At 37.4% G+C, this 26,990-nt stretch overlaps 1 protein-coding gene across 2 annotated transcripts in view; it reads left to right on the forward strand.

The window, feature by feature from the left end:
- Window positions 1-26,990, forward strand: part of LOC139129412 (golgin subfamily A member 6-like protein 25) — a 36,305-nt gene that overhangs the window by 6,754 nt on the left and 2,561 nt on the right. Inside the window, exons 11-29 of one of the 2 annotated variants that reach the window (XM_070695043.1) lie at window positions 16-181; window positions 662-778; window positions 1,306-1,438; window positions 2,216-2,328; window positions 2,767-2,985; window positions 4,037-4,048; window positions 6,980-7,075; window positions 7,747-7,989; window positions 9,284-9,463; window positions 10,225-10,341; window positions 11,605-11,799; window positions 13,215-13,381; window positions 14,228-14,391; window positions 15,510-15,669; window positions 20,571-20,787; window positions 22,471-22,701; window positions 24,550-24,938; window positions 25,592-25,804; window positions 26,515-26,675. In XM_070695043.1, the coding sequence (XP_070551144.1) occupies window positions 16-181; window positions 662-778; window positions 1,306-1,438; window positions 2,216-2,328; window positions 2,767-2,985; window positions 4,037-4,048; window positions 6,980-7,075; window positions 7,747-7,989; window positions 9,284-9,463; window positions 10,225-10,341; window positions 11,605-11,799; window positions 13,215-13,381; window positions 14,228-14,303 (1,834 nt within the window). In that variant the 3' untranslated portion in view covers window positions 14,304-14,391; window positions 15,510-15,669; window positions 20,571-20,787; ... (2 more) ...; window positions 25,592-25,804; window positions 26,515-26,675. The remainder of the gene's footprint in view (window positions 1-15; window positions 182-661; window positions 779-1,305; window positions 1,439-2,215; window positions 2,329-2,766; window positions 2,986-4,036; window positions 4,049-6,979; window positions 7,076-7,746; window positions 7,990-9,283; window positions 9,464-10,224; window positions 10,342-11,604; window positions 11,800-13,214; window positions 13,382-14,227; window positions 14,392-15,509; window positions 15,670-20,570; window positions 20,788-22,470; window positions 22,702-24,549; window positions 24,939-25,591; window positions 25,805-26,514; window positions 26,676-26,990) is intronic. The other variant, XM_070695044.1, reaches the window with a different exon arrangement.

Genomic DNA, 26,990 nt, shown 5'->3' on the forward strand with positions numbered 1-26,990 from the left:
GACTTTGTATCGCAGACAACAAGTCGCTGAAGCCAAGAGAGAGGGGCTGACTGAAGACAACGTCCCTGAGATGACAAATCCAACTGATGATGAACTTGACAGTGACCTCAGGAGACTGGCTGAGTCACAGGAGAAGCTGCTCGCCGAGCTGCAGTCCCAGTATGCTGAAGACATGCAAAAGGTGAGAGGTCACACGGTCAATATTGATTATGACCAGTCATGTAGGATAATATATACATTGTATATGAACGCAGAACATAGAAATGTATGTTAAGCACACAAATTTCCCGGTTAACAGGGAATGACTAGGAAGTTGATGTTTTTCAAAATATACACAGCAACACATGATTTAAATTTCAGATATCACACAGTAATTTGAATACTGTTGTAGTAATGAGCCGTTCCATAATTGACCTTCGAAAATGTACAAAACAAAATGATTTCAAGTCTTGAGATGGAGAGAATTCATGAAATGATACCTGCATTGAAACTTTTAAAGGAAACGTACTACACATGGAGTGTATTCATTGAGAGCAAGAAATATGCAAATGTGAGCAGAAACATCACATAGATACACATTGCATGACCATTTTATGATGAAATATTGCTCAGTAAAACTGTGTGTGACATTACATTTCTGTTTTGCATTACTGTTTATCAGGCTGCCGATGCAGAGGAGAGGCGGGATGTTCTGGATGCGGACATGGAGGCCAGAATGAGAGCTCTGAATGCAGCAAACAAGGCCAAGGTTGCGGAGGCTATAGAGGCAGTGTCTCAGGTAAACCAGTCATGGATATTATGTGACGTAGACCAGTAGTTTGCTTCTCTCACTGACTGAAATATTCTTAGATTGTTTCCTTTGCGAAATTGATGATAGCATCACTTTTTAAGTTATTTGCATATATCACAGCTGAGGAATACTAAGTTTGTCAGTCAGCTTGTATATCAGTGTGTCTGGTTTGTCTATCTGTCTGTCTTTGTGTCAAGCTATCATTCTGTCTGTCTGTCTGTCTGTCTGCATGTCTGTATCTATCTATGTATCCATGTATCTATGTCTGTCTGTCAGTCCACCACAAGATGCCTGTAGACACATCCCCTGTCTATTTTCACAGGACAGATGACATGTTGCCTCACTGTCAACTAGAGATTATAAAAATAAACAGGATTGTTATCAAGGATGTGCAAAACGGAAAAATAAATGAGGGAAATTGGTGAAAAAGTTGTAGTTTGTATAATAGACAAAGAGTGAGGAAAGATATTGTGTCAACGGAGATATTCAACAACATGATATGTTCTGACTCACAGCAAAGCAAACGCAGCAAGGACTTGAAGAATAACATGAAGGAGAGAATGAAGGCACGCAGAGCCAAGAAGAAAGACAAGAAATTACCTGATGGTGTCAAACCAGGCTCTGATGAAGAAAAGGAATACTTAGAAGGTCAGACACAAATATCTTCCATCCCTGTCCTGCTTTCCATCCCTACGATCAAAGTGGTATAGTCCATTTGCACATATATAAGAATAGTCCAATAACTTAGTATGATTTCAGTGATTGTCGAAGAGGAGAGTTTGACTTTCATTTTGTTATGATTGCTTCCGTTCATTTGAGACAAAATAAGATTCTAATGGCTGTTGTTGACAGTTATGTCATACCCGGTATATTGATGGCCCAAATACAGCGATCTGATTGGTCGAGACATGAAAAGAACTGTCACAGTGGGATATCGGCGATATGTACCACGGCTGACATACGCGCGAGCTCTCAGCTTGAGCAAAACTCCATTTATGACGTTCCACAGCAGAATTTCAACATTTTATGATACAATAGCAATAAAGCTCACCCAGTGACGGTATACCACTCGATTTTGACCAGTTCACTTCATATATGCATTCGCTCGTGTATATATGTCGTGAACTGGTCAAAATCTTGTGGTATACCAACGCTGGGTGTGCTTTACTGCTTAACAAAGTATTTTGTTGCGGTAGAGTAATGTACGACAGTGTTTCAAATTAACCAGAGTAGCCGTTTCAAAATTTGTCTTGCCTACTGGGGTATATTCACCATCGTGGCCCATCTAAGAAGTGTGAAAATCATGCAAAAAGCTACTAAGAGTAGATGATTATAAGATGACGTCACAATGTCTGTTTACTTTGCTGAAAACATTTCAGAAGTCCCTATGTCTTATTATTGTACTTTTTTCAAATTCCACAACAGCTGCCGATGCTCAGGAGGATGCCGACAGGAAACGCGAAGAGCAGGCCCTACTGAGCGTGCTCGATGACATCGCAAATGAAGAGCAGCGAAAGTCTCACACCGATGCCCTCAATGTAAGTTGAAAATGATGCCTTACTCCACATATGTAAATTATTGCGAGTATCTTAAGGTAGTACGTGCCTTGAAAGTGAATGACTTAAAGTTTTGCTGAAGTCTTCTTCAATGAATCTTTCAACCATACCCTTACTAAATCTAAATGAAAATCAAGGGTCATGGTGCAAAGTTTGGTATGAAAGAAGCAAATTACCTGACATTGACCGCCATTTCAAATTCAAAATCGCCGCCATCCCTATGTTAACTTCATAGGGGAAAAGAAAACTTTTTTGTTTTTGAAAAAGTAAGATAGTAAAAGTTTTTCTTACTCCAAGAGATGTGAAAGAGGCCCCTCCCTGCAAATGGTACATCAGAAAATAATTGTAAAAATTTGAGTCATAATATCTGTCCCCAAGGCAAATTCTACTCTTATATTATTAAACTATTTATTTTTGTAGTCTCTGATGCAAGATGGAAACGTGAGTCAAGAAGAGAGAGACAGAATCATGGCGGAACACGAAGCAAACCAGGAGAAACTGAAAGAGAAGCTGGACTCACAGAAAGACCAACAGAAGAACGCCCTGATGGCAAAACTGGCCGCAAAGAAACGCCTCCGCCAAGAGGTCAAAGTTGAAGATGCGGTTCATAAGGAATTGAACCATGTCAGCAAACAACAGGTAAGGCGACTGTCAAGTCAGAAAGCTTAGGAAATCTTTCAACATTGCAAAAATGAAAAATTTTCAATTTGTAGGTTGCTGTCATCAAATTTGTAAAATTTTACAATATATTTATGTAGATATGAATATAGTTTTTAAATTATTTGAATTATGTGAATTCTTAAACCCAAAGTGTATTCAACAGTACACTCTATGCTGTGTTTGCTTTTTGCATGGTTCCTCATTTATTGAAAGTGCGCCATCAGAAATTCTTGACAGAGCTGACAACACACAGGATTATTGCTGGAACACAAGAGCAATCACGTTGTCTTAAGACAGCAATACCTGTAAAAGGTGTTAAAATAGCCTTGCCCGTCTTGATAGCTTTTGCTGACATGCTTTGAAAACCAAATGCCACTTTCCAAACTTCATGGCAAAGCCAACTGCACTTGGGTTTACAGCAGAAACAAGAGCGCCCTCAGTGTTGTGAACAGCAATACCTGGAAAAGGATTTTTCGGTAGCCCTCTTCTTCATCCGGACAAACACCATGGTTACTGCCCTTGATGTAACATCACATACCTGATTTACTATCTACCTGGCCAGAGTAAAAAGACAAATCTAGCTTCCAGTCAATGGAAAGTTGTACTAGAGCTTAAGCCAGAGTTTTCCTCCACATTGCAAAACTGCATTTGAATCATGAAGTGTGAATGATTTGTGTAGGCTTTTTATATATCAAACATTGAACAGATTGAAAAGAGAGAGAAACTTGAGCTTGTTTTTTGTTTGTTTTTTGTTTTACATTTGGTCAAGCATTAATCCTAATTTGCTAATGCTGTAAAAAACTGTAATTTGCATAACAAATTTGTGTAATTTATTATGATCACCCTCAATCAGCACCAAAATTATTTAAAGGCAGAAAATCTCCCATTGTCAGAGAATCTTGAAGTAAACATTTTAGACTGTTAGGCAGCTTTTCTGTTGCAACATTCTCAATTTGCTGCGTTTTTATTCATGATTTTTGTCACACATATGCTTAATATTGTCTTGCATTTACTTTGCTTCCTGCCGCAGGTCACAACAAAGGTAACATACCCCCAAAATGTATACAAATATGTGTCGTGTTTTTATGTCCATCTGTGTGTTTTTGTCGATTTAAAAAAGTCCTTGTGTCGTTTTGTTCATATTTAATGCATGTCTGTATTTTAGTTAGTGTCCCTCCTCTGCATGTGACATTCAGTGGACATCATTGTAGTCTAGCATTGAAAACTATATATATTTGAAAGCTCATGTTTTTTCGAAACATGGTGCTACAAAGTTGCACCATTTCTGTAAGGGAAGACATTCTCAGATCCATAGAAAGTTCAATCTGCATTAGAGGTCAAAGTTCACCAAGTGGGAAATGAACTGCCTAACACACACTAACATTTGAAATTCAAAATGGCTGCCATCCCTCATAGGGAAAATAGTGAAATTTTCAATCTTCACAAAAAAACAGTCAGAGAAAATTTTATTGCACAGCTGGGTCAAAATGAGCCCACACAAGGGGTAGATCAGAAAAGCGTTCTAAAAATCTGAAAGTAAATGTCTGTAGTAAAGGAACATTCAATCTTAAGAGACACTGTCTCTCCTGATATTGTTTCTTTTACTTTGGACATTTTTCTTGTCAGTCCTGAAACATCTCAAAATTGACCAAAAAATACAGAAAGATTGAAATTATGTCATCAATTGAAGGAGAATGTTATTTGATCAACGTTTTGATTCACTGAATGGAAGCTTTCAAATACGTATGGTTCTTTCCCCTTTGTTTAGTTGCATGCCCATTTATTAGAGATCTATTTTAAACCAAATCACACCTATTTTCCAAAGTGAATGGAATCATCCATCCATTGAAACAATGAGATCACTTAATATACCTGATTACAATAGGTCTTGATTGTAGTTTCTGAAGTACCTTGGTAGTGTTAGTGATTTTTTCGTTTTGTGTAATGCATGGTTTGAAACTACAGCTCTTATCACAATGTGTGTAATTTTTTGTGTGTGTCTTTGTCATTATGTGTGTTTTGTCACTACCTTAAGGTAGTATGCACCTCAAGGAAACTGTCAACTATTCTGTTCCAAAATTGAGAATGTAGATGAGGGGTCCTCTATACAAATTTTGGAAACAAATTACCTAATATTTACCAATGTTTGAAATTCAAAATGGCCGCCATGCCTGTGCTAACTCTTTGGGGTAAAATAATTTTTTGAAAATCACAATAATGAGACGGTGAAAACTTCACTAAATCAGAGGCCTCGGAATAAATTAGCCCCCAGAAGTGGTGGATCAGAAAATAATTGAAAATTTGAGAGTCTGAATATGTGTCCCTGAGGTGCATTCTACCTTAAAGAGACAGTCTGTAACTGTACACTCATTCCCATCCCCCTTCAATGCAGTAAAACATTGAATACTTACGAAAGAGATTCACCAGTTGTAGTGTCAGTACTGACCTTAAAAGAAACCAGACAATGTCCATGAGAGATTTGGTCTCAAATTCAAGGAGTCTTGAAGTGGAGGCAAGACGAGAAACCTTCCATGCCACAGCGCTTCCATTGCAGAAAAAGCCATCGCTTCAATGAACTGAATCCCATAAAAGAAAAATAAAAAGAATGCTCTTTCTTGACTTCATGCGTGTCAAAGTTGAAAAATACCTAAGCTTTGTTCTATCACTTCACAAAATTAAGAAGACTTTTATCTTATTTCTGTTCATGTATACAGTTCAGATTGTATGAAAAATGGGAAGTGAAATATGAAACGCTGTGTCACTTGAATACAATCAGGATACCACTTATTGAACTATTTATTATATCAGTGCATTTGTGTGCAATGTTTTGGTATCCCGCCTTATACGCTACTCTGTGTGGCAGGTATTATCTTCTGCCCACTATTCTATGAAAAATATGTCACAGTCTTCGTCACTTTCATGCTCTCTGAATTCTATCGTGTCATGATTTTGGCACTTTTTCACGTTGTGTAAGTTGTGGGTAAGGTCAGTTTACATAAGCGATCCTAGACCACATTGTAGGTCACAGTCCAGGTTTGTGTAAGCTTGTTTGAGTATTTGGCAACTCCAGATATATTAATGTTAAAATAAAGTGCAATTTGAACCATCAGCTGATTAACTCTTTTGAGTGCCAAAGCCAGTTTTCTGTCGCCTAGAGAAAATATACGCCAGTCAAGATTTTTCAGATTTCTGCCAAAATTTTGATCTCAAGCTGTAGCCAATGATATGTGATGTGCATTCAGTCTAAAATTCTAAAAAAAATTACGAAAAAATTTATAAATATATGTAAAATGTCCCACTAAAATTTTAGTGAGATACAGCACTCAAATTAACAACTAAACCCTTGACTACCTGCAAGACTTGAATTTGCAGCACCACATTGCATTTTTGCTACCTTAAATTGTTTTTGTCTTGTGCTAGGAGGCCAAACTACATGATATTAAAATGTATTGTGGGTAAAGAGTCAACTTCTCACTCATTGCAAACTCTCACACCAACGTGTTCATGAGTCACAAATACTTTTAAGACCAATGTAATTGCTGTCATGGCAACAAGTTCTGTTTGTTTGTGAAACTAGCTAAACTCATTCATCTCTTCATCTTTTTAGGCATTTCTGTTCAGAAATTCCTCGATAAACTAAAATTTTGCCTACATATCTGTAATCTTGTAGGTTTCATCTGTAGAAATCTACCGCATTGAAAATACGGTTGACTGTCTGATACTTGTACTTTGGCAAAATGGTATTTAAGGTACCGAGAAGTGAAATCGTTCAAGATCAGAAAATTTTGGGGATGTAGAATTTGTTTTTGTATTGTCTTTGGTGGATTTCATAATTTTACCGATGGCATTCAAGGGGTTGCGCTATAAAAAAGACATCGACAACAAAATATATATTGATTTAATTTTATATATTTATTTTATTGATTTAGGATTCCCATTATGTTAATTATGTTTATTTTTTGTCATCATTTAGGCTTTGGCAGGCGGAGAGGAAGGTGGTAAGGCCATTGATGACATTAACGCCTCTCTAGAGTCGGAAGAGATTAAGAATAAACTCAAGACACTGCAGGTATTTGAAAGGACACATTTCATTTTTGCATATCATGGCCGGATCGTGATCAATAGACTCTTCAGCCGTCATTGTCTAGTGTAACAGTCCTGCTCAACAGGCTGCAGACCACAGAAGCAAAGTGATCATTGCTTAACTTATAATAGGGATTTCCGCATCCCAGCTGTTGGGACACCTGGGATATCATGTTTTACAAAGGCTACTAAAATTAACTTTGGAGGATTTTTTCACTGGTTTTATACTTGATGTCAACAGTTTGTTGTTCTTCTCCCCAAAGCATGTTGAGATACGCAGTATTCAGCTTGTCAACTCAGTCTGTACATGTGTAAAAAGCTTTATTTTATCAGTGACAAGTGAATTCTGGTTTGCATTAAAATTCAAATGTAAAAATAAAAGTGCATTTAAAATTACAGACGCCGTGTTGACAGGCTAACTAATGAGTGTTTTAAGGTGCTTTGGGAAGGAGAACAAAAATTTGCAATTGATACACGAAACCTGCTGACCCTTCAAAGTTACGTTGAAATTCAAACAATCATCAGTGACAAGCTACCAGTTTGGCCTAGAGTGACTGGTGCCATAAAAATCTCTGTTTCACAGCTTTACAGTATTTTTCTGACCCACAGCCAGTGGCAACCCCCCATTTAATAGTATCATTATTGTTCCCCTTGCAGGAGAACCAAATTGATCGACAAGCTGAGCTGGAGGTAAAACATCTTGAAGATGAAGAGAAAATCAAGAGAGACATTGAAGCAGATGGGGAAAAAGCCAACAAAGAGATCGACTCGGAAATGGATGATGAGAAGAAGCGGCTGATAGCCCAGAGGGATGCAGAGTTTCAGAAGGAGATGATGTTGAAGAGAAAACAGATGGGTGAGGAGGAGTATGAGAGGTTGATGGAACAGCACAGACTGGAGGTGAGCAGCTGTTGTGATAAACAATCACACCCTTCAATCCCACACTTTAGTCTGGCACATTGTTTTTTTCTGTGGCAAGTTTCAACTGCAAAAGCTGTGTTTCTCTCAGCTCCATCTGAAGGCATGTGGATGGTTCAGCATATAACGAAGTAGTAGTAAATCTGTTGCTTTCATTATTGACTTGACTCTCATAATTTGAAAGAGCAGGAGCTGATAAAGAAAATAGGGATACACATAATATGGACCAATTCTATTGGCGCTGCTAGGAAAATATTTACTTTGTCATTTTGATGGTATGATCTGCATGATAAGTTGAATTAAAGTGTCATTGATGCTAACTTTTGATAATTGTTTTTCTTACTTGTTTTGGTTTTAATGTCAACAACAGTTTCTTGTTCTACTCCCCAAAGCAGGTTGAGATACACAGTATTCAGCTTGTCAACTCAGCCTGTACATGTGTAAACTGCGTTGCAGTTGTCAACATGTGAATTGTGGACCTGACTAAAATTCAAATCTAAACAGTGACTTTGATTTTCCACACACAGACGATGTGTTGACCTGCCAAATAATAGGTATTTCAACATGCTTTGGAGATTTGAACAAGAACTTGCAGTTGACCTCCAAAACAAGAATACTGAAAGATTGTAGTTTACAAGAACATGCGTGTGGGAGTAGAACGAGAGCATGCAGTTGACATACAAAAGAAAAATAGTGAAACAATCATCAAGAGTTACAACTAACCTCCTTTTTACCTTGTGTATAGCCAGTGATTTTAGCATATTAAGGTAGTATGGGCCTGGAAAGTGAAAGACTTAAATTTTTCCTCAAACTTTCCCCAAATGAAACTTTCAATCATTCTCTTACCAAATCACTAATAAAAATCAGGGGTCACTGTGCAAAGTTTGGAACTAGCGGAACAAATTACCCAATATTTTGCAACAGTTGAAATGCAAAATGGCCGTCATCTCTGTGTTAATCTGTGGGAGCAAATAAAATTTCTGGATTTTCAAAAAAACTAAAATGCTGAAAGTTTTTCTTTCTCCAAGAGCTTTAAAGTGAGCCCCCACAAGTGGTAGATCAGAGAAGAATTGTAGAAATTTGAGATCCTGAATATCTCTCCCCGAGGCGCATTCTACCTTAATGACAGAAGTGATATTTCATTTTGAATCAGCAATATTGAAAATTAAAGAAACTGTACAATTGCTTATGTCAGTACACAAACATGAGTATTGCTTTCAGAATTTTAATTTCCTGTTTCTATTGTCCATTCACCCCGTGAATTCAAACTCATCAGATGGCACGCCTTGCGGACAATATGGAACAGGAAAAGATGAGACAGAAGAAAGTTCTGGAAGACAGACTAGCCGAGAGGAGGAAGAGGCAGATAGCCAGCCTCAAGGACAAACAGGAAGCTGAAATGGGCAGGGAATTGGCCAAGCAACAGATGGAGAGAGAACAGGTTCTGGAAAAACAGGTGTGTGCATCGTCACAGCTGTATTTGTAGACTTGAACCATTGTGTTAAAATCAAACAAAATACTGGCAGCCATTGATCATTAATAAGAACCATTTACTGAATGCCAATTCTTGTGTAAACCCGGGTTCATGTACATAATTATAAAAGTATACTTACACTTAATAATCTATGTACATCTGCATGCAATGTCACATGAACATTCTTTTATGCTAATGAACAATGTATAAATACAGATCATAGATATGTTTTATGGAATATATATGCTTATATATTACATGCTTATATAAAGAGACACACATACCCACATACATAATACATCCATCCATCCATCCATACATACATACATACATAAAGACACATATACATATATACATGCATGCAGGCATGCGTGCATGCATACAATACATACATAGGTAGGTTTGCACAAGTGAACCCATGCAAGTTTTAATGCATGAAAACTGCCTTAAGAATAAGATGGGACAGGCATGACACATATGAAGGTTTCATTCATCGTATTTTCTAATCGTGACAAAAGGTCAGAATGCATGAATAGTTGCCAGGGTAACCATCCTATATTTGGTTCCTGCAAGCAATTTTTTCCCATGAGTGGTCATTATAAAATGTGTCAATCTTCAGGTGGCAATATTTGTGAAAATGCCTACTTGTGAATTTACTGCAAAAAAAACCGAAATGGCAAAATTTTCTCCCAGCTGTCAATAATGCCCTTTTTTCTACCTCTTCCTCCTCCTTGTCTGTGCAGATGAGGGGCAAAGAACGAGGAGCAATCCAAGAGGAGGCTAACGAAGGAGGAGGCAGCGTAGAGCAGATGGTCTACAGAGTCTTGAGACAGAGACATCTCAAAGAAACTGTCAATCAGGTAAAGCTGTCAATCATGGCAAATAAAGACTAGGGAGAGAAATCTTATCTGTTAAAAAATTCACAGATATTTTTTTTGAAATTCAATGTCATGCACTGACTTAGAGCTTGTTCAGGTGATAAGAGAGCTTACGTGATGTCGCTGCTATTTTTTATCCATTTTGCAGCTTGATAAATTTTGAAAAAACAACACATGATAGAGACGGACCAGTTGGCATTAGAAGAGGGAACTTAGGCCCTTTTGACTGTTTTCTAATTCATCCTGTACAGCACCTTCAATAAGTTGGTTTAAAGTTCTTTAAGTAAACAACACAACTTTCTGCAGCAATTAATGCCATTTTCTGCAAAAGCAGCTGATTTCTCATACATTCAACAATTTTCCGGGCATGCATGTTTTTCTCAAATTTTCACAGGCCTCCCTCACAAGGTCAAATTGTCTATTCCTCGTCAAAAAAGAGACCACTTTTCAAAACAACATTAACTCTTATCCTAATGATTGGTCCGAGTGTTCATTTTAACTTCCTAAATTAAGTATACTCAAGAATGATTTTCCATATATATGCACTGTGAATAAACTCTCCCGGTATTGAGTAATGGAGTAAAAGTGTGAAATAACACCCAAAACTATTCCTTAAGGAGGCCAAAATGACTACTCAACATGCATTAGGGTACACCAGCCTGTTGAAAACAACAGCAAGTTGAAAACAAAGTCATAATTGTTGTTGACTCTATCACAGTCACTGGCAGGCACTTACCTCTTTGTTTGAAAAGCCTAAAAATACAGACAATGGCAAGCCGATATGTAATTATTGAGGTATCTGTAGAGTAGTGGATCCACGGTTATGGATGGGTTATTGTCCCTTTGACCATAATGGAATAGAAACATATCCCCATCAGTTTAACCCATTCACCCCCATTTCACTTTCTAGAGGACCAACTTTAACATAGAAAACAATGGGGTTGGTTCAAACCACGGTGGTGAAAGGGTTAATGCACCTTGGGGACAGTTTCTCTGACTCTAAAAGTTTACAAAACTTTCCTGGTCTGCTGTTTGTTTGTTTGGGTTCATTTTGAAGCCTGATGAGTGACTGAAGTTTTCACAATTGTGTTGTTATGAAAATATAAGATTACATTTTTACCCATATTTATGTAGGGCTCCTTACATTTAAGTTCAAGAAACCCTACTGAACTTCCACCAGTGGTTTGAACGATCATTCTCAGGGTTGTGCAGGGCACTTTTGATGAAAACTTTTTTCAACTTCAGGAGGAGCAAATGAAACGTGACAGAGCAGCGGCCATAGCGGAGGCCAGGTCCAAGATGGCCGACCAGAGACAAACGGAGCGTGAGAAACTCCTGGCCGCCCAACAGCAGGAAATAATGGACCTGTTGACCAACCCAGGTGATATGACGGAAGAGGAGTTAGCTGACAGAAAAGAGGACCTCCTTCGCCAACACAAGGTAAATCGACAAACTCAGAAAAAACAAAACAAATATGTGATTGTGAAATGCAGCTGATGTAATGATAACTTTCATTGTCTGTATTGATAACAATCACATTATTCATTTGATTGTGTCCACATTATACAGGGTTTGCCCTGGCTCAAAGAAATGAGAAGGTAGTGAATTTGCATACAAATTCACACAATGTTACAATTATGAAGTGTTAAGGATTTGTTTCAAGGTTAAAGCTACTGGCAGATGATTAATACAATCTAACTGTTGTCTAACAATTACTGCAACTGTGCTTTCAGCTGGCAAATGCACCAGTGAAATGACAAAATACGGAGGGGCAGCCTGCCTCTCAAACCCAAACCTCTCCCCCACCCCTGTGAAGAAGAAGAACATTATATTTACATTATGTCTGCATTGTGTCCTTATCATATTTTTACATTGTGTCTACATTGTATGTACATTTTACTTATGTCATGTCTACATTGTATCCACATTGTATTTATATTGTGTCCTCATTGTATCTACATCGTACCGGTACTTAATAAGTATAAGGTAGATGCAATGTACACACAATATAAATACAATGGGGTATGTCTACATTGTATCTACACTATGTTTATATTGTGTCTACATTGTATGTACATTGCATTATATTGTCTATATTGTGTTTTCAAAGTATGAACCATCTGGCACATCATGGGAAGTGCCTAAATAAGTATTTCTCGTAATTCATTAGCCATAAAAACTAACAAAACAACTTTGAGGTTACAAGTCATCAGGAAATTACATTTGGACTTTCACAAGGTCATGAAAAAAATCATTTGAATTGACACTTCTGTTCCTATACTAAAGTAATGACTGTGACACTGTGGCAGGTGACCTTTCGTCTAGTCAACAACAGATATAAGGAACTGAAAGACTATGTAAAATAAAATATGCTGTAAATTCCACATGTTCTGGTTTGTGTATGTATAGTTGATATTTTATTTACTATTTATTTTTATAGAAAAAAATAAATAAATTAGTACAAATTTATATTTATGTGGTAACATTGGTAGGTTTTATGGTGCTACAAAAGTTAGTAAATCTCTCGTCTGATTGGCTCCTTCTGGAACAGAATGTGTTAATTGCTTAAAATTGAAATACATTAGAATGTAGCTCACATAACTTATGTAAGATTACCAAGATTTTTCTCTTTGATTCTTGAACAGCTTTGTAACTATTTCAGAGTAGCCACCAAGACCATGCAAAGCCGAGTCACGTTTGATTTCGGCAGGGTTTAGTCTCGTACTCTGTAGGTTCAACTCGGCACACCTTAAGGATATGGATCAGAAAATCATCTACACTGTCCTCACTAGACGCCAAAACACGAAATAATCATTCCTTTTTCTTCTCTCTACCCTCATTTTTACAAAATACAGAAACAACTGTCGGACTTCGATAAGATAACCGCACAGAAGATTGAACAGGCTGAGAAGGACATTCTGCCCGGTCTGGATGTGAAACATGCTCATGAGAGGCTGGCTTTGAAAGAGAAACAGCTGAGAGAGCTGGCAGATGCCATGAGAGATATGTCCCTGCAGAAGAGGTACTTACGTGTGTTTGATCTAAAGGAGACACAGCTTTTTTCTTGGCAATATCCTGTGCCATCATTTTAATACCCGTAGCTTAATTGTCTCACTAGAATCCAGATGTGTTCACGTCCATGTGCTGCTGAAGTTGCATGCTTTAATTTGCTCATTGGTAAAATGAGAGATAAGAGATTTGGCTTCAAAAAGATAATATACCCTTGTATCACCAATGATTTGTTGCTTTCATCTTGTTCTTTTCACCTTGAATATGTAAAAACTTTCAATAGGAATAGGAAAAGTTATCAAAACTAACACTTCTCTTAAGATTGTATGGAGGAAAAAATATATAGAAACGTCTAGAAGCACATTAAAGCCACATGTCTTTCGGCGGTTTAATAAGTGTATGACATGCATTCTCAATGTTGACGACAAAATTTGCAGTCGATTATGAAATGCTTTGCCAATACTAACATGCTTAGTGGCCATCGGCATGCTGTATTGATCCAAATGCCAGGAACATGTATTTATGTAATACACTCTTTGGACTACTGTCAAGTTACTAAAGGTTCTTCACTTAGGAAAAGAACTGAAAATGATCACCACTTTTACACAGAACCAGTATCTTTACAACATTCATCATTGGTAGGGACATGCTTTCAAAGGATTTGCATTATTGAACAATGCTCATCTTAAATATTTTGTGTAAGCAAAGACTGCTGTGTTACCTGTCCAGTGTACAATGCAAACTTACTTCAGCAGTAACCTAAACCAGTTTAACATTGGTAGAAATTTAATTGCTCATCATTGATATTATGGTTGTTTGTTTGTTTGTTTATTTATATATTATTTATTTACTTACTTAGGAACTGGTCAAAAAGTACACTGATGAGGCTAACAAGGCCGCGGCAGACGCCAAAAGGTTCCGAGAAACCAAGATGAGAGAACTGAAGGATCAGATGGAAAGAATCAAAGCAGAGAAACGAAAACAAGATGAAGACAGGAGAAGAAAGATGCAAGAGGAACTCAAGTAAGATGAAAATCAGTTTTTTCTTTCATACTGAGATCGATAACAGCCGACCAACTCTGTTGAAATTTTGTTAAGGTAGAATGCGCCACGGGGACAGATATTCTGACTTTAAAATTTAATCAATTCTGTTCTGATATACTGCGTGTGGCTCATTTTAAAGCTCTTGGTCTAACAAAAATTTTCACCTTCTAAGTTTTTCAAAAATCAAAAATTTTACTTTTCCCCATAAAGTTAACACAGGGTTGGCGACCATTTTGAATCTCAAATATCGGGAAATCTCAGGTAATTTGTCTCTCTAGTACCAAATTTTTCACAGTGACCCCGATTTTTTTTATTTAATTTGGTATGAGAATTGTCGAAAGTTTCATTGAGGAAAGTTTGAGCAAAACTTTAAGTCTCACATTCCAGGCGCATTCTACCCTAAAAGTTGACAAGCAGATGGCTGGAGTTTGTGAGTGGGCATTTATAAATTAAGATCATGAATACTTATGTGGAGTGGAACACTTTCTGGTGTAGGACTTTTGATTTGGAGACTTTTGATTTCTGTCGTTAAATCTGTCACTCATATTGTAGTCTCTAAGTTGCAAGTCAGTAGCTTTTGAGTATTGTGGTATAATATGCTTTGGTAGAGTACCAGACTTACAATCAAAAGATGTAGTGAGTTGGAAACCTTGTTGATGACATATAGCAGACTCACTATCAGAGGATGGTGAATTTGAGACACAAAGATCGGTCTTGTGGCCTTTAGCAAGACACTTAAACTTAATTCTTTATGCTCAATTTGGTAGTCTGTGATAGGGTACCTCAAGTTGTCTTCTGGCTCGTTGGATGGTGGGGTGAAAAACAAAAACAACTTGTACGAAAACTCTGAAACATTAGATTTAACAAGCAAGTCCCCGTTTAGTCTTGAAATGTTCGCCAATGCAATAGATCACCATTCTTCACTCGCTATCACTAGTACATATATGTAATGAATTGGTCAAAATCTTGTCGTATACTGTCTTAGTCTGGTGTATTGCTGAGTAATGCAAAAAAAATGATAAAAAATTTGTACTAATTAAATTCAGCGTGCCATGCTTATGTAAGTTCAATTATGTTAAATCGTTAATCGTGCTTAGGGCCCTGGAGGACGATATTCAGAGACAGGCACTGAAGGACGAACAGCGATTGAAAGAGCGAGAGGCCGAGCGTGAACAACTGCGTCAGCAACAGAAGGAAGAGAGAGAGAAGCGTCTCAAGGCAGAACTTGCCGGGGAAAGCGACGAGGCAAAGAAAAAGGTAAAGAGAACAAGTGTATCGACATATATACTCGATGTTATGAATGGCATCTAACACCTTTTTAGGCAGGTTCTTTAGTTTCTATACATCAGCTCCACTCATTAAATTGACTAATACTCCTACACTGATGATGATATTGACTTGTAATCATGCATTGCAGACTAAACCGTTGAAGTCAGTACGATATCTCTCTTCGACAAATGATCACTGATGGCATCGGTGACATGGGGCCTTAGTTAGTGACCACTACCTATCTGACTTACAGATATATGGCGGGTGCCACATGTGGGGCAGGATGCGCTTACTATTTTCGAAACACCTGACATCACTTCTTGGTCTTCTGGCCAGAGGTCCATATATCTTTCTTTCATGAATATGACTTTGTTTGTGTACCGTCTATTTACTGTCTGTTCTGTGCTGTTTTGTGTCTATGTTTACAACTATTGTCTTACAAATTTTGACCTAGTGTTATTGGATTATGAATTGGTATGATTGCGATTATTTCAGTACATCGTGATGGCTAACCTACAGTTTCTGTCCAACATTGTAAGGTGTTTGTCATGCATGTATGAGGAGAATTAGGAGAAAAGGTTAATAAAGTGAAATGCTTGAATGCCAAGCACAGTTGAGCAAACATTTGGTCTACAGCTTTTCAATTATTTCTCAAAATGAACTTTTTTATTCATGAGCTAAGTGTGAATTGACTGATTCACATTTATAGGAAGAATGATTGTCACCCTTGCTCAATGAATTACTGTTATTTCACCATGACGCATGAGAAATGGGTAGGCCCCGGGGTTCAGATGAGAAAGTGCTTTTGAAAGTGAGCATGGCTCAATTCCTTAAAAGATAATTTTTGTTAAAGGCTTTCCTGTTGACGTTCTCAAATAATTTGGAGGTTTCTTCATAATTTACCTTGTATCTAACATCTACAGTGTTGCCCTAAGGCAATATATTAATCCTCTTTTAATCAGGCTGTGTAGACAAACCATAGAAATAAATACTGGAGGATTAAAGGTAGTGTAACACAAAACCAACACACTTTTGAGTGCAATATTTCTTTTCAAAGACAATGTGAAAACTTCCTCATATTACATACTTTCAAGAAGGAGAGAATCTGCAGTTAAGTATGGATGATGACTGATGGAGAGGGTACATATATGGGTGTACAACCTCAATTTTGATATTAATGATAGAAATTAACATAGATCAAAAACTTGATACTGCTTTACAAAATTTATTATCTAATTTGAAAAAGGAAGTAAGTGTATTAAAAAGCGACAATTTTGTTTTGCATCATATATTTTCATTTTTATATGGCAGGCGTTGAAAAACTTCAGCTCGGGCATCATCAATATTACTGTCATGAGTACAATCCCTTTGGTGGGCAACAAATTGTGATCTTTCCCTTGCTGGCTTGAGTTTTTATTTAATTAATAATCCTTATGGGTGTTCTAATTTTATCTTATCAGCCAGTGCCTAACATTCAAAAAATGCATTTTTTTCATGTTTTCCCAGTTTTCAAAGTGTGAATAGGGTCCTTGTCTTGGCAGCAGTATCAATTGATGTGCACTTACACAAAGTTCTTGAAAATTGCACTAGGTTTGACCAGAAACACTGCAGCAATTGCACAGGGAGAAGAAAAAACTGATTTTTTGAGGTTGTTTATTAAATTTTACTATCTCATGATCCTTATGCAAACAATGATTATGAAATACAAATTCTAGCATTTGCCAATATCTGAGCTTTCAGAAAATATATGACTACTGGAATGAGTTTATGAGCTCAGCTGTTAACAAAAAATTCAATATTTATATTGGTCCAATGCTTGTCGTGGAACCTTAACCCTTGACTACCTATGGCGCCGGATATATCCGGCGCCATATTGAATTACCATATACCTTGAGTGCCGGATATATCCGGCACAATTAAATAGGCGTATTTGCTTCGTTTTTGTCGCTAAAAATCCCGTAATTTCGGCGTCGGCATGCAGCGTGACTAAGATTGATGTATTCCGATCTGGTCTGAATGTGATTGCACCCCCGTACGTCCGAGTATGGCCAAAATCCGGAAGCAAATGTCACGACCCATGACCTCGACCCTGAAAGGTCAGGCTGATCACAGAAGCGTCGCGCTGATTGTTTACAGTTTTCAGCAAGTACGGACGATCGCGAAGATGTTTATGGTTTTTTTTAAATGAAATGAAATGTTTATTATTGCAAACAAATGATTTATATGTAAATATGTTCTATTAACTGCAATATTCGTGAATGAAACTAGAGAAAATACAATTTTTTACTATAAGCCAGCGAAATTGTATAGCAGCCATATTATCAATATGACTGGTCACATGACTGGTCATGTGTTTGGTCATGTGATATGTTTTTCCCTAAAATGTACTTTTAAATATTGTGAATTATTTTTGATAAATCATAACAATTTTAGATGCATGTTTCTGCAAGGAAGACATAAAGCAGGTGTTTACAAATATAAAATGTGTTGATTTTCAAATAGGCCTACAGAATCATGTCAGATGCTGATGTTTGTGGTTCATTTACTCTGCCTTTTGTGAGAAAAATCTTAAATAGGTACATCTATAAATAAAGAAAAGGGTAGTTTTTATTACATACCCGTATATGTAAAGACAACGTCATGGAAATTGCAACTGTATTCAAATTTGCGTCATTTTATGGATTCAAAACATGTCCTGATGCTTCAAATATTCATATTCTTTGCCAACTCTGGTCACATGATGTGTCATGTGATCAGTCACGTGACCTGGAAATACAAAACTTATGTATGAAAAAGTGGGAAATTTCATGCTGATTCAGAAAATATATGGTTTATTGGTACTTAATTAATTTTACTCTAAGCAGTGTTGATGCAATGACCCAACCCAGGATTTTATCAATATTTACATAAGGGGCCTGGTATATAGGAATACATTGGCCTTGGTAGTCAAGGGGTTAAATTCAATGGAAAACAGTGGTTTGCAATTAGTGTGAATGTAGATGCATAGAACAGTGGCTGTATTGCATAAAGAAATATGTCACCATAAGAAACAAATGACAAATGTGCAGAAACTGAAAAACAAAATTTGAAGGCCTAAATTGCTGCCATTATCAGTCTTTTTAATGACATGACTTATATAACAGGGACATATTCATGTGTAGGATCTACTTGAAGGTTCTCTAATTGACTTGTTTTTGCCTTTGGTACAAACAACACTCCTTAGGGTATTGAAAGTACGTTTCCTGCATGTTAGCGATCAGCATGCTTGCCTACAGAGTTGTACAGCCACTATAGATACACCAATGAAAGAAATCCAAGGACGGACATCTCTCATTACAAGCAGCTATAGCCCTAAACCACTGCTTCATAAATGATACATGGTGCTCTCACTTTGTGAAATTTTAAATGAAAAATAGAAATCTGGCCAGGTAACTTTGAAAATTACTGTTTAAGGAAAGTAGCACCTGTCATGATAATTTTTTCCCACATACTGTCCGCCCTTTACCCCTCATTTTGATCTTAACAAACCAAAGTCGTAAATTATTGCCCCCTGTACATCAAACATAATATTGTATAATTTCACTTTTCTAAGTTTCTATTCAGGAATATATCTGTCATTGGTCGTAACTGTAAATTTAGAATTTAGCAGGTACGCCAAAACAATTTAATTTGTTAATGCTGGAAACTAAAATCTGAATGCTAAATGTGTTCTAATAAATACTGAATAATTGTTCTACACAATGAATTTACTTCATTTGAATTTAAACAGGAACTTCCCCTATAAAAGCCGAATTATCGTAAATGTGTGCACATGTAAAAAAGCCATGCTAATGATCGGATGTGCCAATTTTGGTCCCAGAATCACATAATTTTGCCATATTTCAGGCGTTCATTGTCAATGAATCTTGCATATGATATCTGTGAATATATAGCAACTAAACTTGAGTTGAAAGTAAACTGAAAAAATGTTCTGTTTTTTGTTAGAGAACGTATATGTTTCAAAATGTGTTCCCTGTACGACCATTTGACCCCTCTTTGCATATGTCATGAAAGTGCCCATCATGATTATTCAAATATATCATATAGGTCAAAGCGATGCTATGAGAATTCAAAAACTCCTCTCCAGTGTATGCAAATGGCTGCACCATCAGTAATCCCCCGATTGTGCGCCCACAATACTGTAACTTCCCGTTTAAGTCAGTGTCACAAAGCATTTCTGATCAGTTTTAGAAGAAGTCAGACTGATTTTTGACAAAATATCACTTACAACCTTCTTGCACTGACAAGACAATACATTGTATCTGCACTGGGTTGTAATTTTAGCCTTGGTTTATTGGTCAAAATTCGCACCTACTGTAATAATAATGCTGATCTTTACACCGTAACCTGTTAGTTCACATGCTGCTTATAGCACTATGTCACGAAGTTGTCTCTACAAAAGTGACGTTTTAAGCATTGACACTGAGTCCATATTAAAAAGTCCTAGAACTTCTAGAGCATTAAGTCTTTGAAATGTGCCAGAAAATGAAACTTAGTTCCAGAATGACAATGAAATTTTTGAGGCTCATGACTTTTAGAAAATTATGAGTTGGTCATTCTTGATATCTAAAACTGATGCATAAAAATGATACAGTGTAATAACGATAGTTTGAAAATTATATATTTTGAACTTGAAAATTTCAGGAAAAGTGTTTGAAAGCCAGTATATTTTAAGTTGCAATGAGTGTATGGAAATTGTTGTCAAGGATGACACATAAAACTTAGTTTATCAACTGGAATTGATAGCTGATATTTATGCCAGTTTCTCTCTTTGCAAGAATTGCAAGATAAAGGGTTGTGATGTCATCAATATTTCCATTTATAAACTTCTATAACGTCCCCACTCACAGAAAATACTGGCTGACCACGAGGCTGCCATGAAGGCTTGGGACGAGGCCCAGAGGAAGGAGCAAGCCAAACAGAATGCAGAAACGATGAGGAAACTCAGAGCCAGACGCAACAAGAAGCAGCGGGCAGAACTTGCCAAGATAGAACAGGCGCACAGCAATGCTGACGAGGTCTCCTCCAGACAAGAACTTGATCAGTTGAACATCATTCAAGCTAAAAGTAAGCACAGTCTCTAAAGAAGTATGCATCTGGGAAGGGAAAGACTTTATTTTTGCTGACCTTATCCTTCAGGAACATCTAAATCATTCTCTTGCAAAATCAAGAATAAAAATCAGAGATCATCTTTGAAAATTTTGGTCCCAGAGAAACAAGTTACCTTAAATTTACCAATGTTTGAAAGTCAAAATGGCCACCATCTCTGTGTTAACTCTAAGGAAAAAAGGAAATTTCAATATTTAACAAAGTATGAGTGTGTACTACCTTAATATTTCTCCTATAAGTACATGTTTGAACAGTTTGTGTATGGTAGGGTGTCTGTTGTTGCTCTATTATGGAGAAAAATAGTCAAATTTTGTCCATGAGTAAACATGAAACCGAAACTAGTCTTATAATATCCTGAATGAAGAAAAGTCATTTTCCATAATTGTTTGTACCTACATCCCACGTCCCATTTACATCCTGCTTTCTGCCTGTACTGGGGCAAGATAGTGTCATTAATGATTCCAACCCAGGGGGACAGAAATCACTCTCCATTGTAGACACTCCATGTTTTCATGACTAATACCAGGTGCAATTAGTTATTGTATATTTATAACCTTTGATTTGCCCTGAAGTGATAGAACAGCTATTTCACAGAGTGACTGATCAAGGATTTACAGTATTTTTTGTACGTATAAACATTCTGTTCAGTATTTGATATTATGGCTGCCTTTCTTTTAAGACCATGCTTGTAGCCAGTTTTGTTTTGCTAGCTGAAGGCCACCATCCACATCCTCATCGACCACTATTCATCATTGAGGTAGTACTAGCCTCGAAAATTAAAAGGCCAATCTTTGCTCTAACCTTTGGAAGGAAATTTTATGAACCATTCTTTTTTGGAATCAAGAATGAAAAAGAGTAAACTTCAATGCTGTTGTGTGTTGCCACATTCTGGTGTAGCACTTTGTAATGGCAGTAAATTATATTGAAATTGAAAATCGTACTGCCACAAACTGCCAAAAACTAAGTAAATATAAAGTTATTTATTGCATAGCCTGTAAGATTCATCTTCTGTTAAATCCGGATATAGCAGTCACACAAAAGACAGAAATGTTTGGCACTGTAGGCTATCGTGATCATGTAACATGTCAGTAGACTGCTTGAAAATAACAACTATTACCTGGGCACACCAGTTCCCTCTAAACTAGTCAACATTCTCCATTGATAACAATGGGTTTGGACTAAACCATGGTGACAAAAGGGGTTGAAAAGGTTGACAACAAAGACAAGTTTAAAGGGACATAAGCTGTAACTTGTGGCAAGTTTTTTAGTATTCTGCTTCTATATATCTACTACTGTGTCTGACCCTAATCCGTTTGTCATGCTGAAATTTCAAGTATTGTTGTTGTCAACACAGCTTGTATTTGTGTAGTGATCATTGTTTATTTTACAAATGAATTCTAGTTCGGACATCACTACAATTTTCAACAATAACAATGTAGATTATACTCATATAGGTCGTGTTGATATGCTAAATACTTGGCATTAAATTACAGTTTAGGGATTCAATGCAGAAAGTGCAGGGAAACCACAAGACAAAAGATCTGAAAGAATAGCCAAAAGATACAGCTTATGGAGCTTTAATTGTATGTATTAAAGTCACAGCTTTATTAACAAACTGCTTGTATCTCCTCCATCTTTCAGGTGCTGCTGACCTCAACAGGTCAAACAACGACTCCCTGCGGCCCGATGACCCAGCACTCTGGAACAAGAAGGATGAGAGCAAAGATGGTCTTGAGGGCGGTGTTCCACGGGGCGTCAGCGATGACTGGATGACAAGGCTGATGAACTCGCCCCTCTATCAGCAGCTGGTGGAGATGGAAGAAATGCTGAAGAGGAACGCTGGAGATGGAGCCATAGGATCAGGCGTCTATGGTAGGTCTCATAAAGAGGTGTTGGAAACGCTTGAAATGCAAGAAATTAGTATTCATTTATGCAAATGTGGGAATGAACATTGTTAGTGTATGCAAATTTAACAGCATGTCTGAAACGTTCTGGATGTGGAGTCATAGGATCGTATGTCTCTGTAAGGGTTTTGAAGATGTTCTAATGTTTATTTGTAAAGCACGACAAATCGGCATGCAAAGTAGATGAGTGAATACTATTAACATATGCAAATCCAAATGTGAATCTGAAAAACTGAACTAATGTTTATGTACAAACATCGTTAAGTCTTCTGAATAAGACACCCTAGAAATGCATTGATTTGTTAAATTGTTCAGTTCGGTCCCACCATTCTTCAGTCCTGCCAATCAAACAATAGCAACTCAAACATTGTCATTTGAGAATGAATGTTCATCTACCTCAGTTGGTGTGGTGTGCTAGATAAATGAGTGAAAACACTTGATCGTTGTCTGATTCCATCTGTTTTGTGCCCAAATGAGAGTCCCACCAGATGTCATTAAACAGACAACCAGGATAAGTAATTTGACCAATGAGTTTCCTTTTGACCGACAGTTTACTCATCTAGTCATGAGATAAATATTGAATTGTATGGACTTGAATCTGATAATAGTCTCTGGGGACAAGTCAATTGTTAAATGGGAAATTACAGGACCGTAGGTGTATAGTAGGGGGATTACTGATGACGCAGCCATTTGCATACACTGGGTGGGAGTTTTTGAAATTCTCAGAGCATCGCTTTGAGCTTACGATAAATTTAAATAATCATGATGGGCACTTTTGGGACATATGCAAAGAGGGGTCAAATGGTCATACAAGGAACACCTTTGAAACATATATGCGGTCTCCGACTAAAAATGGAACATTTTTTCTTTTCATTTTTGACTCAAATTTAGTCGCTATATATTCACAGACATCATACGCAAGATTCAATGACAATGAACGCCTTGAAACATGGCAAAATTATGGGATCCTGGGACCAAACACGGCACGTCCAACCAGTAGCGTGGCTTTTTTTTAATTTTTGCATAGATTTACGATAATCCGGCTTTTATAGGGGAAGTTCCTGTTTAATAGTGTCTGTGAATCAAAAGATGGAAGATTTTCACTTTTGAGGACCACTGTAGACAAAAAGTTCACTACTGACCAATCGGTCAAGCCTTTTCCATTTATTTTTCATTCAATGGTTGCTGATAAAATAGGTACTGGTTTATAACATGTTGGATTTCCAATGGCCAGTCTGATGTTTCCAGTGTAGTCCTAAATGCCTAAAGGGAATGGCAACACTGTGCTACTTTGTACAAGACCACACCTTTTGGTCACATTTTCATCCTCATGATAACAGGATCATTAGTCTATCTAAAGATATACATTGTATCGTTTTGTAAAATCCAGTACTTCAATCAACACCTATTCACAGACTGCAAAGCTCAAAGTTCAACTTAATTAGTTAACCCTACTGAGGATTGCATTATCAGCGTGTTGTACATGAAGTGGTGATACAATGATATGACAGCAGTGGAAGGCAGTTTCGCGTTTTCATTTCAGCTAATTACTAATTTGTATATGTAGTGACATTTTCCATTGAAGATTTACATGATGAATGTTGCTCGTTACATTGATCATAATAGTATTAATGAAGTTACAAGCTCTCGGCAATAGTGTATGAGAAATCAGCCAATTGACAAATTGCTTCAGCATTTACTGAAACACGCAACCATTTTCAGATCATACCTAGTTGAATAAAGGACAAAACACGATGATGCATGTGTATTGAACAAGTGAACAAAATTTGTTTCGTCATGTTGTTTCATTGCCCAGGTTCCATAAATGACCCATTCCTTGACATCAAGGATGCGCAATGGATGTGCCACGGAGAGTTGACACCACTTGACATCAACGGCATCACGCCAAGCCAGTTCGTCATCTACCGCTTCGGCGTCTTCCTTCTACGCATGCTGCGACACCTCGTGAGGACCCCTGAAGTCACGCTTTTGCTGGCGTCCAATCTCCCTCCAAACAACTACGACAGGAACATGTTCAGGAACTCTTTCTTCTATCAGCACGCCCAGAACATCCTGTTCGTCAGGCAAGAGAGGCTGGAGTCTGTCGGCGAGTTTATCATGGTAGTCCTCCACTGCATCGCGCACATTAAAGTCGGTGATCTGACAGATGATAGAAACCCACTTTTCCTCAGAGAATTCTTCAAGGTATGTTTAGGACAATTGACCCCTCCCCCCCCCTCAAATTTCAATTGATAGGGGATAATGGTGGTATGCCCCTCAAAAGTTGAAAGTCTTCAATTTTTGCTTTAACTTTGATCAATGATATTTTCAAGAAGAAAAATCAGGTGTCGACATGCAAAGTTTGGCTACTAGTTAAACCAATTAACTAACATTGACCGATATTTGAAATTCAAAATGGCGGCCAACCCTGTGTTAACCCTATTGGGAGAAGAATATAGAGACACAACATTTAGGCATGTGGTGCACAATTTCACTCTGCTCATCTAAAAATGATGCTGTTGTGTTACAGTGTCACTTTCAAAACAACACTTCCTTCTTAAGTTATTGACATCATCATTCAGCTATCAAATCATTCTGACTTGTCAATGATCTGTGCCGATCAACTTTCCATCAATACTTTGAGCCTTTAGAACATTTTCAAATTTGTTCCTATGATGTAGCTTGGGCTACATTAGCATTTCTCCATCACTTTGAGCAGAAAATTTCTTATTTCTTTGAAAAAGATTTTTCTTCTCTGTATTGTAAACAAAATTTGGCGTCACTAACGTTACAACTATGTAGTGATGTAAACGTGAATGTTCGTTTCAACAATTGTCGATTTTGTTTTCTTGCTACAGTTGATGAACATCGTGTGCCAGGATATGTTCTTCTCAAGGTCACACACAACACCCGCCGCCAGTCACCTGACTGGTTTACCTTTGACCTCGAGCAAGACTGCCCTGGAGACGGCATTCAGGCACACCAAGTCGTCCGACGACAAGGCCAACGTGGTTGGAGAGTTGGTCAATGTCAAGGTCCAGGTACCTTCACAGGGAGAATTTGGCTCCTCAGTAAGTAATCTTAGTGATGGTGCTCTTGAAATGATATGTCCTTTCCTCTGCTAGGTGATGTGGAGATGTTTACGAAATCATACATTTTTTTCAGCAAAAAGTTCCAAATGTATCCATTCTTGTCCAAGGGTTACCATTAAGTCCTTTAAACCTATTCTTTGATATAATGGCTTTCTTTTAAAGAGCCATTACAGTATCTTTCAATGATGTTTTTTCCAACATTCATGTTTTTAATGTCAAGTACAATTTCGTGTTCCTATCTCAAAAGCATTTGAGATTAACAGTATTCAGCTTGTCAATTCAGCTTGTACATGTGTAGATTGCATTGCTATCATTGACAAGTGAATTCTGATTTGGAGAAGAATTCAAACGACAAAAGTACTTGCAGTCTGTGTTCAAAAGCTAAATAGTTTGTGTTTTAACATGCCTTGGGAGTTGGAACAAGAACTTGCAATTGACATACAAAACAAAAATAGTGAAAAAAATTATCTAAACTTACAGCCTCTGGCCCTTTAAAGTACGGCACCATGCCATGGCTGATGTACTCCGTATACTTCACAAGGACAGTTGACAATGCATGCTTGCCTTTACCTGTACTTGCTACATGCAATAAAGGGACAGATGCAAGTTTGCTGTTTGGGATCATAGTTGATAATATTCCTGTTCATCAAGTTCTCATTGCATATTTATTTGTTCAATTTCCATCACAGAACATCAGTGAACGTACTGCAGACTTCCAGCAGCAGACAACCAATGCCAGGCTGAGGGAGTTCCTGGCCAATCATGGTGGCGCTAAGATGTCAGGTGACTATGTTGCAGGGAGAATCGGTGAATTGAAAGGCGAACAACCAAAGGAAGGGCCAACAAAGAGGTGAGCAATTAGGGCTGTTAGCAAATGACTGCATTGTTCTCTCATCAGTATGCTAAAAGAAATATTTGTCGGCAAATTTGGAAGAAGTGTATCGATGATCACCAGAAAAGAATTATCAACAGCTCAGGCCACAAGCTTCAGCAACAGCGACGCATGTAACACTGACGAAATTTGCTATGTTTAGTAACGAACTTTGTATATTTAGTAACAAACCTGCAACCATAAACAGCCTTGACTTAATAAACTGGTCTAATAATATCCATTATATTTGCGTAATGTATGCATGGTGTATTTTATTAGGCGATAAATGACCTG

Source organism: Ptychodera flava, chromosome 3, assembly GCF_041260155.1.
Source record: "Ptychodera flava strain L36383 chromosome 3, AS_Pfla_20210202, whole genome shotgun sequence".
Classification (NCBI taxonomy): Eukaryota; Metazoa; Hemichordata; class Enteropneusta; family Ptychoderidae; genus Ptychodera; species Ptychodera flava.